Raw genomic sequence first — 21,057 nt, 5'->3', positions numbered from 1 at the left:
AAAAAACAAACCAGGATATAAACTTGGCAATTCTTACAGTGCAAGCCACTAACATTTTTACAAACCTTACAAAATGCACTTCCTAATCCACAAGAGCCCTTCAATATGGTGCTTCGGAAACAGGTGGAATGCAAAGGCGTGCGTCTGCGGCTTCAAGTTTCCCCCAAGAGAAACGACGCTGAGTTTTCTGGGTTTTTTTGTTTGTTTTTGTTTTTTTTAGAAAGGGAGAGAGAATCTTTTTTTTTTTTTTTTTAATTTGATAGACAGAGATTACAAGTAGTCAGAGAGGCAGGGAGGAGGGAGGGGAGGAAGCAGGTTCCCCGCTAAGCAGAGAGCCCGATACGGGGCTCGATCCCAGGACCCTGGGATCATGACCTGAGCTGAAGGCAGAGGCTCTAACCCACTGAGCCACTCAGGCGTCCCGAATTTTCTGTTTTTGAAAGAACCCAGCCTTTTCATCTTGCCCCAGCTTGGTACTTGAGGAATTAAAGCCAGGACCACTAACCAATGTCGCCTCCTAGAAGTGGGACACGCGCCCTACAGGTTTGAGGTAGGGGCCTCACTGGGTGAAGTAAAGACAGCAAGCTTGATTTTGATATGCAAATGTTACAGATACTACCCTTCTCCTGTTCCTTGTAGAAAATGCTGATCGATGATAAAAGGGGAAAAAAACCCTTTAACAAGGCATGAGGGTAATTCAAAGCCAAGTACTTTTAAACAGCACTTAACAAGTCCCCAGGGCCCACTCAAGAGCCAGGCCCCCCAGAGGTGCTATCTCCTGCCCCTCAACAGCTTGAAAAAGTAGTAATTGCAAACCTATTTGCATTTTTCTTCTCAAGTTGTCCATGCTCATCGTGCAGATTATTTTCTCCAAGCAGGCGCTGGAGCAAAGGGACCCGTTGCCGAACGTGCGGTGAGCTCAGGAACGGAGCACTGCGGCCCCCCGCAAGCCCACTCCTGCACCTTTGCCATCCCTTGTTTTTTACCTCTCGCTCCTAATTATGTTGCATCTATTGCCGTACACTTAATTAGCTGCATTAATGTGATTTCTTTTCACATAGTCAAGCAATTAAGAGCTATGATTGAGTTTCATTCAATTAGCCTCAACAAACATGCTAATTGATGTCCCAGATGCAAATGAGGTGCAATGAGAGAAACCTGCTAGCAATTGTGAGCCGTGTCAGAGACCCACAGCTTCCAGCTTGCTGACAGAAGAACGGTTTAACGCGGCTCCAGCCTTCTGGGGGGCTGCCTTCAGAGAGGGCCGCGGAGTCATTAGTGCCGTGCTGGACGGCATCTCTCCGGACTCGGAGAATTAATTGATTTGCGGCTGACAATCTTGTCCTCCAATCTCATGGTCATGCGTTACCAGGACCTGGAGGTCATCGACTGGCTAACGCGGTGCTCTGGCGGGGAGAGTAAGCCCTCACCCAAACATGGCATGAGGCTGCTGGAACCCAGGTGTTTTCCCCAAAACCGCAGAGGGAAAGGTGTGGAGGTCTTGGCCTGGCGATCTCAGAGCCCTCTCCGTGCGTGATGGACTATACGGTTCTCAGTAAATGGTGAGTTCATCTTAGTCAGCTCTGGGGCATCTGGCGCTGGACTTAAGCTCAAAATACAGCAATCCATCAATAGTCCCTAAAAATACTCTTACTATATTGATTCTCACTGCCTCCCATCCTGACGTTACCTTTGGCTGTCTGCTGAAAGATGGGTTTGCTTGAGTGTGTTCATGGCGTTACCAAAAGCAGTTAACAAGATCTTAAAGCCAACTCCAAATGTAGAAATGGTATGACTGGCATCTCGGAATGAGAGCATCTGAATCAAACACACGGCTTTGAGACTATCTTCAAGGACAGATAATGTAATTAACACCACTGTGATTTTAACACAGATTTTTTTATACAGTATGGAGACCCTTCATCTTCACAAATGATGGGGAAAAAAAATCACAGAAATTTTGTTCCCATTATGTTTTCCCAATAAGTTCTGGTTTCTAATTGTACGTAAATGCCTAGAAATTTAATATATTAACATGTAATATAGCTTGTGTAGGTGAGATAATTGTTAGCACAAACTAATACTTGCTATGGTCAATATGTTGAATTTTTCCTCTTTGCATGACCTAGCTTGGCAGTCCTCAAAGTGTGGTCCCTGATACACTATCCGGGGGTTCACAGGTTCAGGACTATCTTTAAAATATCCCAAGACACTGTTCGCCTCTTCTAGAGCTGAAATTTGTTTTTCTGGTGACTAAAACTGCTGGTTCTAGACCATAAACCCAGGCAGCAGAACCAAACTGCACTAGTCCCTCTTGTCAGTATTCATTGCCATGTTCTCTAAATAAAAACAAACAGAAAGTTTCACTTAAGAATGTTCTTGAGGCACCTGGGTGGCTCAGTGGGTTAAGCATCTGCCTTTGGCTCAGGTCATAATCCTGGGGTCCTGGGATCAAGCCCAGTGTCAGTCTCCCTCTCCCTGCCACTCCCCTGCTGCTGCTGCTTCTCTGTGTCAAATTAAAAAAAAAAAAAAAAAAAAAAAAGGCAGCCATTGATTCTTAAACATTTCAACCCTGAAGTACATACACATCTTCTTAATTTTTTGGGTAGTAACAGGGCAAGCGTGTGTGAGCGTTGGTGCCACACATGGAAGGGGACGGGTGTCCCACAGAAACATATTTCTGCAGTTGTCTGAGGTTTGAGCTGAACTAGCCGCTTTTTTGGTGGGACCTATTTTTACTTGAAAGAATGACTATGTCAGACGTTATAGGACTATTCAACCTTGGGCGTTCAGCAGCTATTTTCTTGAAATGAACAGCATGACCACTGCAGGGAAAAGAGTGGATAGTATCTGTAGCTGGTGTAGAACCCGAGTTTCCGGTAAGGATGAGAATCTTGGCAACTTGCATCTCTCACCGTGAGCTTCACACTTTCCAAATACTGATGCTCTTTCCCAAGACGGGCGGTGATATAAATCCAAACAGTTTTTGGATATTATATGATGGAAAGTGTCTCCATTTGGAACGCTGCATATCTCAGTTAAACAATTTTTTTTCAATTACTTATTTGAGAGATAGATAGAGAAAATGCGCGCAAGCGCGCGCACGCACACACACACACACACACACACACACACACACAGCGGGAAAGGAGAGAATCTCAAGCACACTCCCTGCTGAGCATGGGACTCTCGATCTCACAAACCTGAAATCAAGACCTAAGGTGAAATCAAGAGTCAGATGCTTAACTGAATGAGCCACCCAGGCGTCCCTAAGCAATGTTTTTGAAATGACCTATGCATGGTGTCACACAGAAGGTCATTCAACCAGCAAGACAGTTCAATGGATCTTCACTGAGCAGAGAAGGAAACAGTGAGTGATACGGTTTCGGATTCCCTGTTGCATTCCTCAGCAACTGTCACATGTTGCATATGGATGGATTATCTTAGAAGAACATTGACAATGATCTGAATGGCTATGAAAGTACCTCCCTCTATAAGGTGAGATTCTTGATACACTTTAATTAAAACAACATATCGTAGCCGACTGAAGGCAAAGGCAGGTATGACAATCCAGATCTCTTTCATTAAGCCAGCTACCGAGCTTTGGAAACAGTTAAGACTGTCCTACTGTTCTCAAGATTTCCTTTTGTTGTGGAAAATGTGTTTTCCATAAAAATGTTATTTATGTAATAATATCACAGAAGGGTGGTTTATTATTCTTTTAAATAAATGATGTATTTTAAAATTTTCCTAGTTTTGATTTCTAACGTGCTTAGTATCAATTAGGTATAATCCACAGATGCAGTGCCTGGCTGGTTCAGTGGGAGGAGTGTGTGACTCTTGATCTCATGATCGTGAGTTCGAGCCCTCACTCTGGGTGTAGAGATGACTTAAAAAAAAAAAAAAAACTTGAAAAAAAAAAAAAAAGATATAACCCTCAGAAACAAAAGGGCTTTAGGATTCCTCAGTTATTTTTAATAAAGTAAAGGAGTCTTGAGGCCCAAAGGTTAAGAACCACTTGCCCAGTTCAATATTCACAAAATAGCCAAGAGCTACGAGTGTGCAACAGCTTCACACACACAACTGGGGGAAGGGAATGAGAGCCGGGCTTCTGCAGAGATGCCAGAAATGTTCTTCAGATTTGTTTGTCTTTTCCTGGAGGAAAGGATTGACTCATTCTTCCAATTTTCACTGTACTTCATGAATGTCCAGGTTCAAAGAGGAACTGTAGTTTGTATAAGTTCTATTTTTAAAAAATCCTTACTTCAGGGCTCAGGAAAAAAAAAAAAGTATGTAAGAGAAGCCATTGTTAAATGCACTGCTATTCCCAACTCCATTTAATACTATTTTCAAAGGAAACTAATCTATAAAGACACACATAATACCATCCATTCAAAGAGACCTAAGCAAATGTTCAAGTCCAACATTTCTGAATAATAAACAATAGGCTCATATACAGTCACAGGAGCGGACGAAACCGATACCCTAAAAATACTATGAAAAAATCGTAAAACTAGGAGGAATCTTCTGGCCATGTCCTTTCAGATCATTTAACTCAAAGAAGACAATTTCTCCTTCTCTCCAAAGGGCCAGTCACAATAGCAAGGTAGGAGGCAGCTTCAAAGTGGAAAACCCTAGGAGAGATGATTTTTGTTTCCCCAGACAGCCAACAGAATTGCAGGGTTTCGCTTTTGGACCTGCCTTTGAAAGGACCCCTCGACTAGCGTTGGCTCGTAAGTACACGCCAATGTGACGCGTGGCCACCCCAGGAAGAAGGTACCTGGTGCCCGGGACCAATGCAACAGTTACGACAGCAGATTCTTTAGTGGGCCCCGTGATCATGGAAGACCCAGCAGAAGGGAAGGCTGGGGAAGTGTCACGGGGGGTCAGGGGCAGTGCGCTTCATGGACCATGGACAGCTCCCACACACAGCCAGGGCCAACCTCTAGAGGCCCCTCCGCCCGCTACCATCTGACACGTGTGGGCTGAAGTCCAACGTCAGCCCTGGGGAATAGGTTATTATAACATAAATCAAAACAGCAGAAAACTCCAAGTTGAATTATGAATATACCTATTGCTTCCTGATTGTATCTGTCCTGATTGACCTAGCATATTGAGCTTTACACTGCAAGAAAGATTTTCCTCATTTTAGGTTCAAATTGAATATTACCCAGTTGTAACCCATGCGTGCTCAAACCCAGCCCACACAAAATGAATGTGTCGGGTATGAAAATGGCTTCCTGTCTTCCCAGTCACTGTAGGCCTCTTCCGAAGGCAAGCATGAGTGAAATTTCACTGCAATGAACTTCAAGGAGCCAGCACCGTTCCTTGGCTATGTGAGTACTTTAATAATTAATTATGGCTTGAAACAACTGGACCAGCAGTTCTATCTGGGAAGTTTTGAGTGAGACAGGAATGTTCAGCATAGCAATATTAGATCTGAAGCTCTTTAAAACTTCAGACTTCTTGGGGTGAATTTGCTAGAACACATAGCTCTTCAAAAAGCAGATTTTTAAGACAGAGAGCACACACAGTCTGTCCTCGGGGGGGCGCTAATGATCACTACGCCTTTTCTTTTGCAGGACAGAAATCTCCCACATTCCACTGTTGCCCACCAGAACACTGAAGGATTTCTCCCCATACTGAACGCTCACCACACCTGTGTTTTTTTCTGACACATTGCTTTTCTAGGAGTAATTCTGTTCCCCTGATGCTACTGCTTCATGTCCGTTAATATTCTAATTTCCTTAACTAAATAAGTCTGCAGAGGACAAAGTCAGCTTCCTTCGGGTCAGAGAATGGCCTCTGGGACAATGCCCGGGATCCAGCCCTGGGGTCTGGGGAGTTGTGCACTCGGGGCACACTACTTAATCATTCCTGGTCCCCATTTCCACATCTTTAAGATAGGGAGATGAACAGTTCCCGCCTCATGGGACAGTTCTGAGGATGGACGGAGATCATTTGCAAACTGTTTAAGAGAATGCCAGAGCCCTCCCCAAACGACAGCTCTCCTTACTGCTGTCCAGTCAACATACTGAAATCTTTGCCCTCCGATCTGACGCGATCATTCCCTGAGTTCAAGGTGTTGTTACTACTTGAGGTAATAATCCTGACGTGATAAGCCATGATGGGTGACCTGCCAAGCGACTTTTCATTTCCCAGTTCAGGAAAAAAGAAACTCTGTCCTCCACAGACATCTGCTATGTTCTACTTTTTATTTTTCTCTCCCTCCACTTTCCTTTCTTTCTTCTCTCTCTCTCTCTCTTATTTATTTATTTATTTATTTTTTGGTGGGGGAGGCATGTATATGGTAGTCAGACATTTTTATTGCAAAATGCCGTCTGGAAAAGATGCAAAACAAAACTGCTAAAATGCAAGGGAGAAAAATACGGGGGGAAAAACAAAAGGCCCCCTTCCCTTTGCTTATTGAGTTCAAAGGCATAACATGCAGCACCCTGCAGCAAATGGGAAGCTACACTAATTTTAAAGCCATAAAACGCTACCCAGTGCCCCGCGGGGCAGGCCTACGCTGGAGCTAGTGGCACCTAAATAAGACACGGTTCATTTACTCCGCAGCTTAGCCTAATGTAATCATCAGCGGATTTTCGCCTAGAGTTGTAACAGGCAGAGAGCCGATGCGGCCGAGGTGGCACTCCCAGCCATCGAGGGGGCTGCCGCTAGATTGCTGTTGATTAGAAAATTTTTCAGTTTTGACAAGCACTTAATGAACATAAATCGCCACCTTGATTGGTTTCCATTTGGGGCCACAGGCACACCTGAGAAGAGGCAGGTTCTCCAACCCTCTCTTCCTTGCAAGACCTTCGCAACAAGCCAGTAACCGGGTTATGAGCTACAGAAGAAAATATTTATAAAATATCATAATGGAATTCAATCTCTTGGTAGAAGAGGAAGAATATTTCTCGTGACGCCCCACGTCCATCCTCTACTGCAGAGAGTTCTCCTCTGTAGTGACTGTCAGAGAAGAAAACCAATGGGTTTGACTTATTTACCTTTTTGCAAGAATTCTGGCTACAGTTAGGAACACTAAAAAGACCAAAAATGGAAAACAAAATGATACAGACTGGGTCAAGGGATGAACTAGCATGTTGTGTCCCAATAAGACAATGTCCTATCGACTCTAAAAGCTTGAAGACTCAAATCTGCAAGCTACACGGTTAAATCTGCATATTTACAGAAACACATGAATACGCATATATTATTATTTTTTTAATTTAGAAAAGAAGGCAGATGGATTTTTCTCAATGTAGAAAAAATAGGTTAGGTAGAATCTAGAATATTTGGTGGTTTAGTTTTTACAGAAACATGAAGACTTTTCTTGGTCTGGTCATGCCCTACTTACACACTGTGTGATCAACATGAAGATAACTTGTACCACAGCGAGCAGGCATTCTGGCCATTTTATTTGAAAATCTAAACACTTTACAAACCCCGAGCGTTCTATAAAATAAGTAAGAGTTTCCTCAGGCAGAAACAAGACTTTGAAAAAGCATCTAACTTTTTTTGTGTATGTGTAAATGGTATGAGTTTTTCAGTAGTCATTCTTTCTAACAAAAATTGTAATTATTTCCCCGAAGTATTTATACTTATTTTGGCAGGATCATTCCATGGGTCTGACAACACTGATATTCACCACACTGTCTGAAACTGGGTGAATGTCAGAGACAGCTCCTGGGCTGCCCCAAGCATAGACAGGGCAGCCTCCCCAGTGCTCCAAGGGCTTCTGACAAGGCCAGGGGCAGCCCACAGGAACAGGGCTGGGTGGCTGCTCTCATACCACCTGGGTTCCTCCATGACTTGTTCTGCTCAGGACTGCGCCCGGCCAATTCCCCAGTGGGCCCTGGTTAAGGATGGATATCTTTATAGTTCTCGCATGTTGTAGCTTGGACAATAAAGCTTCCAAGCAGCATCTGCACACCCACATCTGCAGTAGCATGAGTAACAGCAGCGAAGAGGAGGAAGCGATTCAAATGTCCATCCACAGGAGAATGGATAAACTAACTGTGGTAAAGACACAGAACAGAGTATGATTCAACCCATGCTACAACATGGACGGACCTCAAGGACATTACGCTGAATGAAATAAGTAAGTCACAAAAAGACAAATACTATGTGACTCCACTAATGTGAGGAACTTAGAGTAGACAAATTCACAGGGACAGAAAGTACGATGATGCTGCCCAAGGGTTGCAGGGAAGGGGATGGGGACTTAGTGTTTAATGGGGACAACCCCAGTTCTGCCAGATGAAAAGCTTCTGGAGACTGGCTGCCGACAGTGAGAATACACTTCACGCCACTGAAATGTACACTTAAAAATGGTTAAGATGGCCAGTCTTATGTTGTGTGTGTTTTGCCACAGTTAAAAAGACAAAACCAAAATCCTGTGCTCCTCTCCCACCCTGGACTTTTCCTGCAGTCTTCTCTTTGAGTGGAACCTCAATACAGCTGGGACATATTTCAGTGTTAAAGCGTAAGGAGGTGGCTTCCTCTAGTTATGATTTTGGGAACTGCAGGCCTGCTGGTATGAGGACAGCCCAAGAACATGGACAAATTGTGCCTCATTCTTTGTTCGGCAAGACTACACTGATGGGAAGAACATGCAGCTGACAGGACCCTGGAGGTCTCTGCCCAAGCCTGTGGGAGATGCAGGCTGCAGGATACACTGGACAACAGAGCACCAATGGACACAGCAAGGGAAGGGCATGCATGGCAGTACACCCCAAGAGGCCAGGCAGAGGAAACCCCACAGAGACATGCCGTTCTCGAGACTGCGGGGGAAGGATGAGCAGAGTTGGTGTGGCAAGGAGGAGGAATAGGAGAGGGTGTTCCTGGTGGAAGCAATTGCATGTGTTTGGGCCTGGAGGCCAGAGAACACGGCAGTGTGAGCAGCTGGAAGGAAAGTCCGGCCCGGAGGGACGCGGTGGGTCAGAGGCAGTGCGCGGTGCAACACCCAGAAAGACCTGGAGGGTCCTGTAAAAAGGTGAGGGCTCCATCTTAAGCAGAGTGGGGATCTTCTTCATCACTGACGCATTTAAAAGAATCAAGTGGAGAGAAGTAACAAGAGTATGAGAAGTACATGGTGAAGGGGAGAACTGCCCTTCTCTGCACCTCAGACAGTGGCTGAATTTTGAAAAACCTGGAGCAGGGTGCTCTGGTGGCTGAACAGAGCAGACAAGCAGGCCTGAGGTCTGGGAGAGGGGGGTTTGGGCATATCACCTCTGCCAATGGGACTTCCATTCTGAGGCCCTGCTGGATGAGTTCCCAGGGAGGACAGAAGGTGGAGACCAATGCTAGGGCAGAAGACGAGAAGCCCACAGAGCAACCAGAGTCACGGACCTGAAAGGGGCTCGGTGATCCCCAAAGTGGGCCGCCGAGTCCTGGCATGCCACGGGGCTCCATCCCAGCCACCGTGGTGCAGAAGGGCCCCGCCAGGCCCTAAGTCATGAGTGCGGGCCCCCTCGTGCATCAGAAGGAATCAGCACAGGATGCTGATGGAATCTGTCAGACGTGAAGGAAGGAAGGAATTTTAACGACAGAGGTAAGGATGTGAGGGAGACCACAGAAATCCACAGTGACTTCTCTCTCTACCTAAGACAAAGGAGATGAGAGTTCTGTACATGTGTGCACGGATGGCCTATGTTCTCACATGACTATACAGGGGCATGTTCTTAATTTACTCTCACGTCCATGGTTTGTGGCAAGCTGTCTGAACGCCTCTCCTGGGAAGGGGCAGAGCATCAAGTGCGACTAGAAGCAAGCAAGATCTGGATGTGGGGCTCCTGGAGGGGCTGCTCCCACCAGGGGCCCACCACTCTGGTGGGACAACCGGACAGCACTTATTCCCAGGGCAGGCCGAGGAGACGCTCAGACTCGGGAATACAACTTCTACCCCAACCTCGGCAAAGCCCCCCATATTCCCCTACACAGTCCCCATCCCAGCAAACTTGGGGTTCTTCTGCTGCCCCACGGATAAAGCCGGCCACTCTAGGAACTTCCATGGTTTTCAAACCCATTTCCACCCATCTGAAACAGAACAGAAAGGTTCACTTGTAGCCAGAGTTCCAGATCTCTGCTCCTCAGTATTGACATATTTTCCTGATCTACTTCAAAAGGGATTATTTGTGGGTTTCAGCAGTGTTTTAAGATTTTATTGCCCTCGTATAAGACTGTGTATGTGTGTGTTCTCCCTCACCCAACGCAAGCGGATCTGCACTCAGGGAGGTCTAGACGTGCAACGTGGTTCATTTCCTCCACCCCAGTCCCACTGGAATTTTCAAAGTAGAGGCAGGATCGTCCCCACTGTGAGGATCCCAGCCCGGGCAGGAGCCCATGACTTGACTGCATGTGACCCACAGGAGCTGGCCAGGGTGTCTAGCCTACGCTAATCCAGGGCAAACAGTGGGGAACAGGGCAAGGTCCTTGCTAGACAGGGCGGTACAGAGATACTGGAAGGCACCAGGAGAAGAGCTGGTCTGCCAAGTGATCAGGGAGGACTTTTTGTGGAGGAAGGCCATGCAGGTCTACTAGCAGGATGGACTGCAGACTGGAATTAGAAGCAGCCCAGCTGGAAAACAAAGTATAGACCAGAGGAGGAGAGCCTGCAACACTGTGGCTTATAAAGGGAAAGCAAGATCAAATAACTGTTCATCATAAAACTAATTATGCTCCTGCAGTAGCATGTCAGACAGGACATGTCTGACATTATTCTGCTCAGTAAGAAGGGGGTCCTGAAATCTCAGGGTCCTCTGTCATCCCATGACTCAAAACATTCGACATCTAGAAATCTGGGCTTTGAAGTTACCTGCGTAGTCATCTAGATTCTCGCTAGTCCGACTTCTACAATGTTTTGGGGAAACCAATGAAGAGTTTCTCTGGGTATAATTCAGTAATCACTACCTGAAGAAATTTGAGGTCTGTCTTAGAAGGTGTGCAAAACTCACTGAAGGGACTGATCACGGATTCACAGTGAATCATCACAGAAAAGGTCCTGATCTTATGTGAGGACTGTGTGTACCTTAAATGATGATTACCAGCAGTGGGTATGGGCAAGAGTTGTTCTCCCAATAGAAGTATCTTCCTTTCTTTCCTGATGTTATTATTTTTTTTTAGATAAATACCCACTCAGGGCATCATCCCAGATCTTTTCTTCATTTTTGCATTGGTAGAGGGGTGGATTTTCTGATTTTGCACCTGAAAATTGACTAAAATCAGCATTCTGATAGCACGGTTCAGAGAGTCCAAGTTTGACTCTACCAGCTTGGGAAAAAATAAGCAAATGCCAGTGGCACCGAGAGCAGAGCTGCTCTGCATCGGGAGCTTCTCCACCACCCAGGAAGGAGGTGCCGTGGGAAGGAGGAGTCCAGCTCTGCAAGTCAGGGAAGGACAGAGCCACAGCTGCTTCCAAGTCGGGCCATGTGCACTGAAAGGGAATGAAATCCAAGAACGAGGTTTTCTACAGTGTGAGCAATCCGAGCCCATGCCAGGCAGGTGGGCTGTGCCCAACCGTCCCGCATCCTCATGAGGACGCCAGGAAAGGCCTCTTGGCCAGGGCCCCATGAAGTCACTAGCCCAACCGTAAGGCCACAAGCTCCCGCTCAGGAAGCCCAGCACATACACCTCTGTTAGCCATGCCCTCGATGGTGCTCTCTCGACACAAAGATGAATAGGTGGGGACACTGGACTGTGAAGCCCCCAGGTCCGAGTTCTTTCTCATTATCCCCTCCATTTTTCCATCAAGGTGCTCCCTGCGGCTCAGAGTTAAGTCCAAAGAACACGCCGCCCTCCACCCCCTGACAGTGACCCAGTGAGGTGTCATCAATGAGACACTCAGACCTACCTCCCCCAAGAACGTGACGCAGGGAGGGCTTTTTAAAGGTCGTCTAAATGTACAAATTCCCTGAGAAACAGAAACCTGGACCACAGAGCGGACTCAAAAGTCTGCCCACACACTCTGCTCACACTTTGATCATGCTAGGGCTGTGTTTACAGAATGCCAAGGGGAGGTGGAGGAGGCGCTCAGCTGGTCAGCACCGGAGTGCGAGTGACCCGCTTATCCCTGGAGCCCTGGGCCTCGCGGGTGTTGGCACTGACAGGTCCTGTGTCCTGGGCTAACCAGTGCGACCAGCCCACCAGAGCAGCCCCAAACCCAAAGCAGCTTCATTATGTTGCCTGACACTGCCACCTGTTACCTAAACTGGGTTACAGGTTTATCTTCCTTATAAACAACATCTTGAGAAAGAGGCAGCAAATGAACTGGGTTACCCTGGACCCCAGGTTTCACCGTCCCATGTGACTAATGACCCTGCCCAGCAGCCCCAATCTGAGAAGAGGCTTTTCCTCACAAGTCCAAAGGATTCCATCAGCCTCTGTTTTAAAGAGGTGCAGGAGAAGCCTCTGAAGTGAACACATGATCCTCAGACCTCCCACCCGAAGGATTCTTCCAGATTTCCAGAGTGGACACTGTCCAGCCCATTGCTCAGTGTCCACTGTTAGGATGCATTCCCCAGAAGGAATGCTGCAGACTGCGGATGTGTGCCGATGCATGGGTTCCAGCTTGTGTTTAAAAGGCGGGATGGCCCCCAGGCCTACGGTGGGGCAGCTGCTGCCATGCTCAGGAAGCATGCATTCTCTCAGCTGCCCCCACATCCTGGCCGGTGCCTCTCCACCGCTACCCAGCCGCCCTGCTGGCAGCCAGTGTGGTGACCACCCATCCTGAGGAACAGCTAGGGCTGAGACTGTCACTTCTTCCTCCTGTTCCCCTGCAACAGTGTGGGGGAGGCGGGGACCTGTCTGCTGGAGGCCGGCCCTGCTGGCATCTCCTGAGCCTCTAGGGATGAGCTAACACGGTCAAGGAGCACACGGGGAGTATATCTGGGGTTGGGAGGCACTGCCACCATCAACATTCAGGAAACTTTCTCAGTCTGGGTTGGGTGGTCAGTCTCTTCCCTCTTTCCTCCTGGTTTCCAGAGAGACTGTCTCTTCCTATGATCTGCCACACGTAGGCAGTTCCACCCCTGCTTACAGATAGCCACTCACTCCTCCATGAGAAAAACGTGTAAGGGTTCCAATAGTAGGAGACATGGCCAGGGTGACAGGCTCTCTCTCTAGTGCAGGGAGAGCCTGCATCTATTGTGACAGAGCAAGGCCAAGCTGCATGTCACAGCCCCTGAGGACGGCTGGTCCCTAACTCATCTGCGCCTGTGCTTGGGGCTCAGGATGAACTACGGATGCTGCTGGGGATGAAGCCACCAACCTGGGAAGAATGAAGCCTCAGAAGAAGATGGGGCTGGGAAAGGATGGGAGGGAAGGAAGAGGGATCGGGAGCAATAGAACCAGTGGGAACTGACACCCTGAGGCCATCATCCAGTGGAGGTCCTCCAAGTTCTGAGAGGCGGGCCGTCCTCAGAGGCCAGCTCTGGGAGTGTCCCTGGCAGCCAACCCATTCCAAGCATGTGGCGAGCCTGCCGGCCTCACGCCAACCCTACTGTGTGCCGCAAAGCCGGGTCCCCTAGCTCATGCCCAGCAGCCTGATTCTGAAACCGCCATTTCAAAGTGCGTGGCACTCCACTGGGAGCCCGGAGCCCGGCCCGCCGCTGGGGCCATGAGCCATGGTCTGGGTTGTCAAGAGGCTGTTTTCAATCACAGCAATGTACAGAAAACTTATGCTTGGGATTGAAATTTGGGGTGTCTGAAGGACGATCATTTACACAAACACGGCCATGGACACCTGTGTAATAAGAAAAACGTACTGGTCTCTTTTTTTTTTTTTTTTTTTTTTTTTTTATATTTTTTTTTTTTTTTTTTGATGGTGGTTTCAGCGAAGGGGAGAGGCAGGGAGAGAGAGAGAGGGGGAAGCAGGCTCCCCTAGAGAGCAGAGAGCCTGATGCGGGGCTCGATCCCAGGACTCTGAGATCATGACCCGAGCCGAAGGCAGCGGCTTAACCCACTGAGCCACCCAGGCGCCCCCGTACTGGTCTCTTAAAGGATCACAATTCCTCTCTCCGGGAAACCTTCTTTACTTTGAGCACATCCAAGGAAGACATTTGAAAACTTCCAAGATTTTTTTTTTTTGCTGGCAAATTTAGGAAATGGTCAGTCTTCCGCTTCCACAGCACCCAAGGTAAACTAAAGCTGGAATCTGCTGCTGCTCCAGCATCTTTTCCAAGCAAAGGTCTCAGGAGATCTGCACTGCCCGGGGGCTGCAGGAGCCAAGGCATCGATTCAGCAAGAGTGGGTAAGGGAGAGGCTTATGGGGGCAGCACGCTCTATACCTGTTCTGACACCCTCTTGCCCTGGCCTGTCTGTCCGGGAGCGCTTGCTGGGGAGCTCAGCCGGGAATCCCATTTAGCTAATGAACACCGGAGGCATCTGGATCAGCCTCCTGGACGGGGCCCTCCAATTTCGGTGGCATTCTGCTAGTGGCCGATACTCCCAGGCAATCTCAACTTTGAATGAAATGATGAAGGGCCCTTGTAATGCCAGTCTATTTTCCCTCTACACTTGATTCGATCCCTTACTCTGCCCTATGTGCAAGAACCGGGCTGAGCTCCCTGGGTCCAGCAGGATCACCAAGCTGAAGGTGGCTCGTGGTGGAATCAGGGTCCAGCCTGAGGGGGACCATGAGCAGCACACACGTGCACAAGAAATTCACATTTGTGCCCATGATGAGAGCCACGTGGCAACACTGGTTTGGAAGGGGCTGCTGTGTGGCTCTGACCAGAATCTGTTCCAATGCTATGTGTTTCTTGCCTTCTCAAGTACTGCGTGCTCAATCCTACAGTGCTCACCCTGTTACAGAATCATTACATTATTAGACTCCCATCCTCAGAAAAGCACACCACGTTTCTTTTTGGTAAATACACTATCTAATCATTGAAAATTAGTGGTAGGCACCAGCAGCTGGCCCCGTTACTCCACTACTGAGATACAGTCAGTCTTTGTGGAAAACTATCTACAAATACCAGACTATTTAGCCAGGTTTATTTCCCTTCACTCCCTGGAGAGACACGGGCTGTAGGCTATGCTATTTTGGATCACCACAGACGGCCATTAACAGTGATGACCAACAGTAATGAAACCCAAAGCCACTAACCTGGGCGGATTTCCCCAGTATTTAAGCACTCACAACAAATGCACCCTCAAGGATTTCCAGCCATAACACAGCCCAGAGACCACCAGGAAGTGGGTGTCACAGTGCAATCAGTTTAACTGATATCATTGGGTTCTATCACCATTTGAAATTTCCTGGACTAAAATAATTAGGACAGTCTTCATGGTGTAGAATTTTAAGACATAAATTTGCAACACATTTGCATGCTTCTGGATTTATCACTAAAACAAATCTGGATTCTGCCCATGGGCATCCCTTTGACGAGTCTTTCCATTTTGAGCCAAAGAATGCCAGACTAACTCTGTGGTTGGGGATCTGCAGCTCTCTATCTTGGAAGAGAACGTGTACCTGGACCTCACTTCTCCGAACTTCCATCCAAAGCTTGGTTGTGGAAATAAAGTCAAAGGAGGATTATAGTGAAGGCCACACCACCTCTCTGTGTTCTGGTAATTAAAATCTATCTCTAGACTACACCACTCCTTTGCGGGGGTGGGGGGGGTGGGCACGTACCTGCTTCAGTAATTTCAGTTCCCAGGAGACTGGCATTCACTGAACTGCACTTTACAATGATATTGGCTCTTGCCTGCCGTATAATTATATAGCAAAGCCCCGCTGTGCTCCTTTTTCTGTGCTCTGACGATGTCCATGCATGTGTGTGCAAACGCACGTGTGTGTGTAAAGGAACTGGGAAGCACTGAGGGGCATCACAAGAAGAAACTCCTGTGGAAGAATTTTGGAAGAACTGATTGTGATTCTATTAATTGAGGGGCTGGGACAGGAAGTTAGTAGGCATTATCTTTCCTACAGGAACTTTCTGGGACATACTGATGTTCATGCCTTTTTCCCTTGGCAAGAAGAAACAGATGTCTCTCCGATCAAGCCTGGGCTTAACAGATGAGTGTAAGGTGGCCCGAAATGCTCATCAGTCAGACCCCACTTCTTCCTGGTCAGTGAGTCTTAGAGCATGAAGAGTATTTTGATTACACAAAGCAACTGGGTCAATAATTCGACCTATGCTCCCTGACGTGGTCTTAAGAGGAAGAGGACATGAGCCAGTGAGACGGCAGCTGACAGGGCAGTGCTGGGAAGAGAACACAGCGATGAGCCCACACTGCTTTGGTGTTCTGATGGAGGCTGAGAGTGGGCTGCAGGTGATGCAGGAACAGCCACACGCAGGCTTCTTAGAGAAGCGACCTGACTCTATTCCCAAATCAGCCAAAATAAATCAAGCACAGAGGAGTTTCCTCAGTACAATTAAGTACTGACATCTCAGGAGTCTACTTATTGGTAAAGCATGGGAGGCATTCCCATCAACGTCAGAATAAGTCAGGGACACTTAACGAAACACCTGTTTCATAACATGGTTCTGAAGGGGAAAGCCACTGCTGGAGGACTCGGAGAAGAAGGGCAATTCACCCCAGGAAGCAAACGAAACAGTAAGGGTACCACTTGTTACCTATTATATTGGAAAATGACAGATATGTTATTCTGAAGGTGAATGTTCATGGGAATATAGGTATAAGCCCTCTGGTATGTTGCTGGTGGAGAAAAACTGATACACTCTTTCCAAGAATCCGGCAACATATACCCAAAGCCATGAGAGCATCAGCACTCTTCAACTCCGGAAGTGACTGCTAGGAAATGGTCCCAGGGAAATGGAGAAGGGCACAGGGATGTCAATAGAGGACACTGATTAGTTACTTAAAACATTAAAAATAATTCAAAGTAAATTTATTTGCCAAACGTCCATTTTGGAGACATCGTTACACCAATCAGGGCATATCTGCACCATGACTGTCATGTCACTATCAATAATGGCAGCACACAAGCGTATTCGTGGGCACGGGCAGGGCACATGATCTGTCATCATCTACAGAAGCGGGCACAGACAGAGCGTACAGGGTGACCACGTGCTCATGGGAGGAAAAAGCACCGATGCTCAGAAATGGCTGGGAGCACATGCCCCGAAATGCCAGCAGTCCTGTTCCCCAGGTGGTACTGTGGGAACGATTTTAATTTTCTTTAGTATTCTTGTGTGTAACTTCTTGTTCGTAACTGTAATTTTTGAAGTATTTAGACATCTTTAGGGGCACCTGGGTGGCTCAGTGGGTTAAAGCCTCTGCCTTTGGCTCGGATCATGATCCCAGGATCTTGGGATTGAGCCCCGCATTGGGCTCTCTGCTCAGCAGGGAGCCTGCTTCCTCCTCTCTCTCTGCCTACTTGTGATCTCTGTCTGTCAAATAAATAAATAAAATCTTTAAAAAAAATATTTAGACATCTTTAAATTAAAAGCTTACCATAGTGATACAATCAGCTGAGCAGCTACCACTATATATTCTGATCTACATATCTATCTACATCAAGACCTATAAATACCTAGCAAGACTCACGGAATATGTTGTTAGAGAACTGTCATTACACCCCATTTTCAGATTTTATCAGGCTTCCTAAGACAACTCAGGATGAGTAGAATGTCCTCTACATTTCCCCCCCAAAATAAAATTAATTCTGCCTTTTAATCTATCTTCTATAAATCACCAACATATCTCATTTTATTAACACATGCAGAAAAGCTCTTACCTTACAGATTTGTGGTTCTTATCTGACGATAGAACCTGAGTTATAAACTACTTTTAACTTTCTTGTTTTTCTCAGCTGCTCAGAGCAGAATGCGGGGTTCTGATGCAATTATTCAGATTTTGTTCTAGATTCTCAGGTATATGCTCGCTTTTTTCTCTCTCCTGCTACCTGCTCTTATCTTTTCACTTTCACTGAAATTTTTACTTTATTTTTACTTTACTTTATCTGTCCCCTTTATTGTAAGTCCTTGCAGAATTAGAGAACCAGAGCTGGGTGACAGAGAGGGGAAGGGAGAGACACATGGTCTGATGGAGAGTGAGGAGCGTATGATTTACCTCATGATGGAGCAGAAGACCCAAGACTACTTTAACTTCAGAGACAAGAGTCCTGATGCTTAGGACCCCCACCCCCCGCCACACACACAGTGTGCGAGCTTAACTCCAGGCCTGCCACCTGCGCCAAGGGGCCACACTCACATGTAAACTTGGATGGTAGGTCAGCACGCCATTGTCACACAGGGTGACGTATTTCTTTTTCCACTCCTTGTTCAGCGATTTGCCGCTCCGCTTTAGCAACATGCCCTAGAAGGAAAATATTCATTCATAAACACAAATTATAAAGTCTGGCATAAGTTTTCTTAAAAAGTAGGCACTAATTTAAGAAATTTTAAACATTCATTTTTCTCTTGTCATCATAAAATGGAAATGACACTTATTTTTAGCTTGGTAATTCAGCTTTTCTCCTCTACTTTGTGAATGACACGTATGTTCAACCAATTTCCGTGTGTGTGTGTAGATCTTAACAGTGTGACGCTACTGGGGGCTGACGTGCCGCTGGTTCAACAAATGCGATTTGCCAGCTGCCACAATGCATGGTGTACCTTTCCTTTACCTGAGCAAGCACCCTGGAACCAAAGGTATAATGCTTTAAAAAAGGAAACCCAAATTTCTCTTTCTGAAATCACACATTAACTGAATTCTGAAACTTCCGGTATTTACAAATAAGTGCATTTTACATTACAGTTTTTCATTCCAGATTTTTAATTTACTAAATATGAAATTCCATTTGTAAATTTAGTACAGCATCTAATAGACACACCATGGCTAACATAATCCATCTTGAACAGAACCATATTAGGGCCTCTTGAAAACCACCCAGCATTTGAAGCCAGGCCTCCCTTGACAACTAATGGGAGCTCACTCCTGCTTGAACTCCCCACTCCCAGCAAACCTTCTTCCACGTGGTCTCCAAGCTTTTCTGGGGTGAAAACCCATGTCCAGCACTGAGCTCAGCCTTGACTTGGGGGGGTTCTTTCCCTGGGGCAGCTCCACACCCTCTCAGGTCAGATGATCTCAACTTGAGCTTCTGCCTCTGAAATCTTCAGCCCCTGACCTCGTGGAACAAGGGAAAGCGAAGCACCTCCTGGCTTGCTCTTACTCTCACTGCCCATTTAGAAACTCACAGCATGGTAAGGATGACTGAGAAGGCACAAGAAGAATGCTAGTTGGTGTACCCAGGCTGAGGCCAAAGCGAAATTCTGAGTGTAAGAAAGAGTCTTCCAGAAGAAGAGGTGCCCATGAGTGTCCTTGCAAATGTGTACCAGCTTTGCCCAACCTCCTAATTCTGCTGTCCCCCATGAACCATAATACAAGGTAAGATCAAGGAAGCACTTTTACGGGATAATTAGGTTCAAGTTCCAACAATATTGCTTTCTACACCAATTTTCACAAGTATAATGGATGACGAGCCAGCTGGGAAGCCTGACTACCCCTGAAAACATTGTTTCTGGGGGAAAATATTTCTAAGTTTGAAGAAACTCACAAGTGAACCTTCAGAAGGTCATCCCTCTGCACGTTCTTATTATTTGAAGAAAACATACAAGCATCGCTCCGCTCAACATACCTTGATTTCTTAGAATCTAAGAAAAACCAATCTAAACCAAATATGGTACAGAGACCAACAAAGAGAGGCAGGCCCCAAGGAAAATGCTGGTTACAAACCCAGGTGTTTCGAGGTCCCCCTGCAGAGTAAGAATTAGGGAGAGGGGCAGTCACTGCTGGTGATTCGACAGTAAATAAGCATTCACTTAAAATCATTACATTTCCCTCTCTGGCAGATTTCTAAGATTTTTAAACTTAGCTTAACAAAACTTCACAGACGTTCTCCTGTGGGTTCCCATTTTTCCACCATCCGTTTCAGATGGAATTCCAACAATACCAGGGGCCGGGGGTCACCTCCGTGTCACTGGTAGCAGGAAGCTGCTCCAGGCTTCAGAAAGCTTTGTCCATCTGCACTCAGACAAAAATGCAGGCTGCACACCCCCACCCCCCCAAGCCCCAGGGCTCTGTACAGATGGATCTACACAGCTCCTGGCTAGATTACGGGTCCACGAACAAATCCTATATGCACAATTATCCTCTCCCCAGTGGGGGCTGCCAGGACTTACTCCTAAGGGGATAGAGGGGAACAGTCCAACTAGGAGACAAGAAGAAGAGATGACATTGTCAAGGAACTAAATTAGGCTGACTTATCTTAGTGCTGGGAAAGCTGAATGTCCAAATCTTGACAATCTTAAATAAATCCTATGGTTCACCTTGCAGGATAATCTCTGATAACAATCAAATGCTGTACAAGTCAGCAGGGCTGAAGAACACCCCAGCGTCCTAGGGGCCATGCCTCCACCCTCTGGGCCAGGCCCCTGGTGGGCTCATTACCCGACCCCCAAGATTTCTGTGCTGTTAGAGCCGCTCTGCTGCCCTGCTCCCTGCCTTAGCGAAGCACCCAAGTTGGGGCCCGCCAGCCGCACCCGCCACTCTGTGACTGATAGCAAGAGCCCACCCTAAGAGGCGTCATGAGGAGACGCGTGCTGCCCTGATGAGCAGCTGAGGCAGCTGCAAGGTGAAGTTCTGTAATCAGAGGCTCAATCAGATGACGAATGACAAGACTCAGCAAATAGCTTCTGCAGACTGAAAATGTGTTCTTTTAGTTTCTTTTTCTTTTTTTGCTGAAGTTCACTGCAAACACTGATTTTTCATAGTATTTGTATGAAGTGGGAATCAGGGAGTTTCAGAGTCTAAAAAGACCCCAGAGTTTAAACCACTCAGCCCCAAATCTGTGAGACCAGTATTTATTTTACAATTTGTGCCCAGGGTCCCCTAGTCCTGCCTGGGCAGCCGTGTGCCAGGGAGCCCATGGGTCCAGATGGCCAGAGCTGCGGGAGCAGTGCTCTGCTGTCTGAAGGGGGTTGGATAATCCTGGTTCGTAATTCTGGAGTCATACGGAAAGAGGAGGCCCCCTCCAATGTGCCCTCACTTGGAGGAACCGCAGAGCCACCGCAAAGCCCCAGTGAG

General features: G+C 47.0%; 1 protein-coding gene across 2 annotated transcripts in view; it reads right to left on the bottom strand.

Annotated features, from left to right (window-relative positions):
- The window catches only part of LOC111157513 (ArfGAP with GTPase domain, ankyrin repeat and PH domain 1), a 556,692-nt gene that overhangs the window by 216,338 nt on the left and 319,297 nt on the right, over window positions 1-21,057 (bottom strand). For both annotated transcript variants that reach the window (XM_022519024.1, XM_022519112.1), the window contains exon 10: window positions 18,184-18,288. In XM_022519024.1, coding sequence (XP_022374732.1) covers window positions 18,184-18,288 — 105 coding nt within the window. The remainder of the gene's footprint in view (window positions 1-18,183; window positions 18,289-21,057) is intronic.

Source organism: Enhydra lutris, unplaced genomic scaffold (assembly GCF_002288905.1).
Source record: "Enhydra lutris kenyoni isolate GAN:26980312 unplaced genomic scaffold, ASM228890v2 scaffoldscaffold1, whole genome shotgun sequence".
Lineage (NCBI taxonomy): Eukaryota > Metazoa > Chordata > Mammalia > Carnivora > Mustelidae > Enhydra > Enhydra lutris.
Note: the sequence above shows the minus strand (reverse complement) of the source record. Positions and strands in the feature narration are given on the sequence as shown.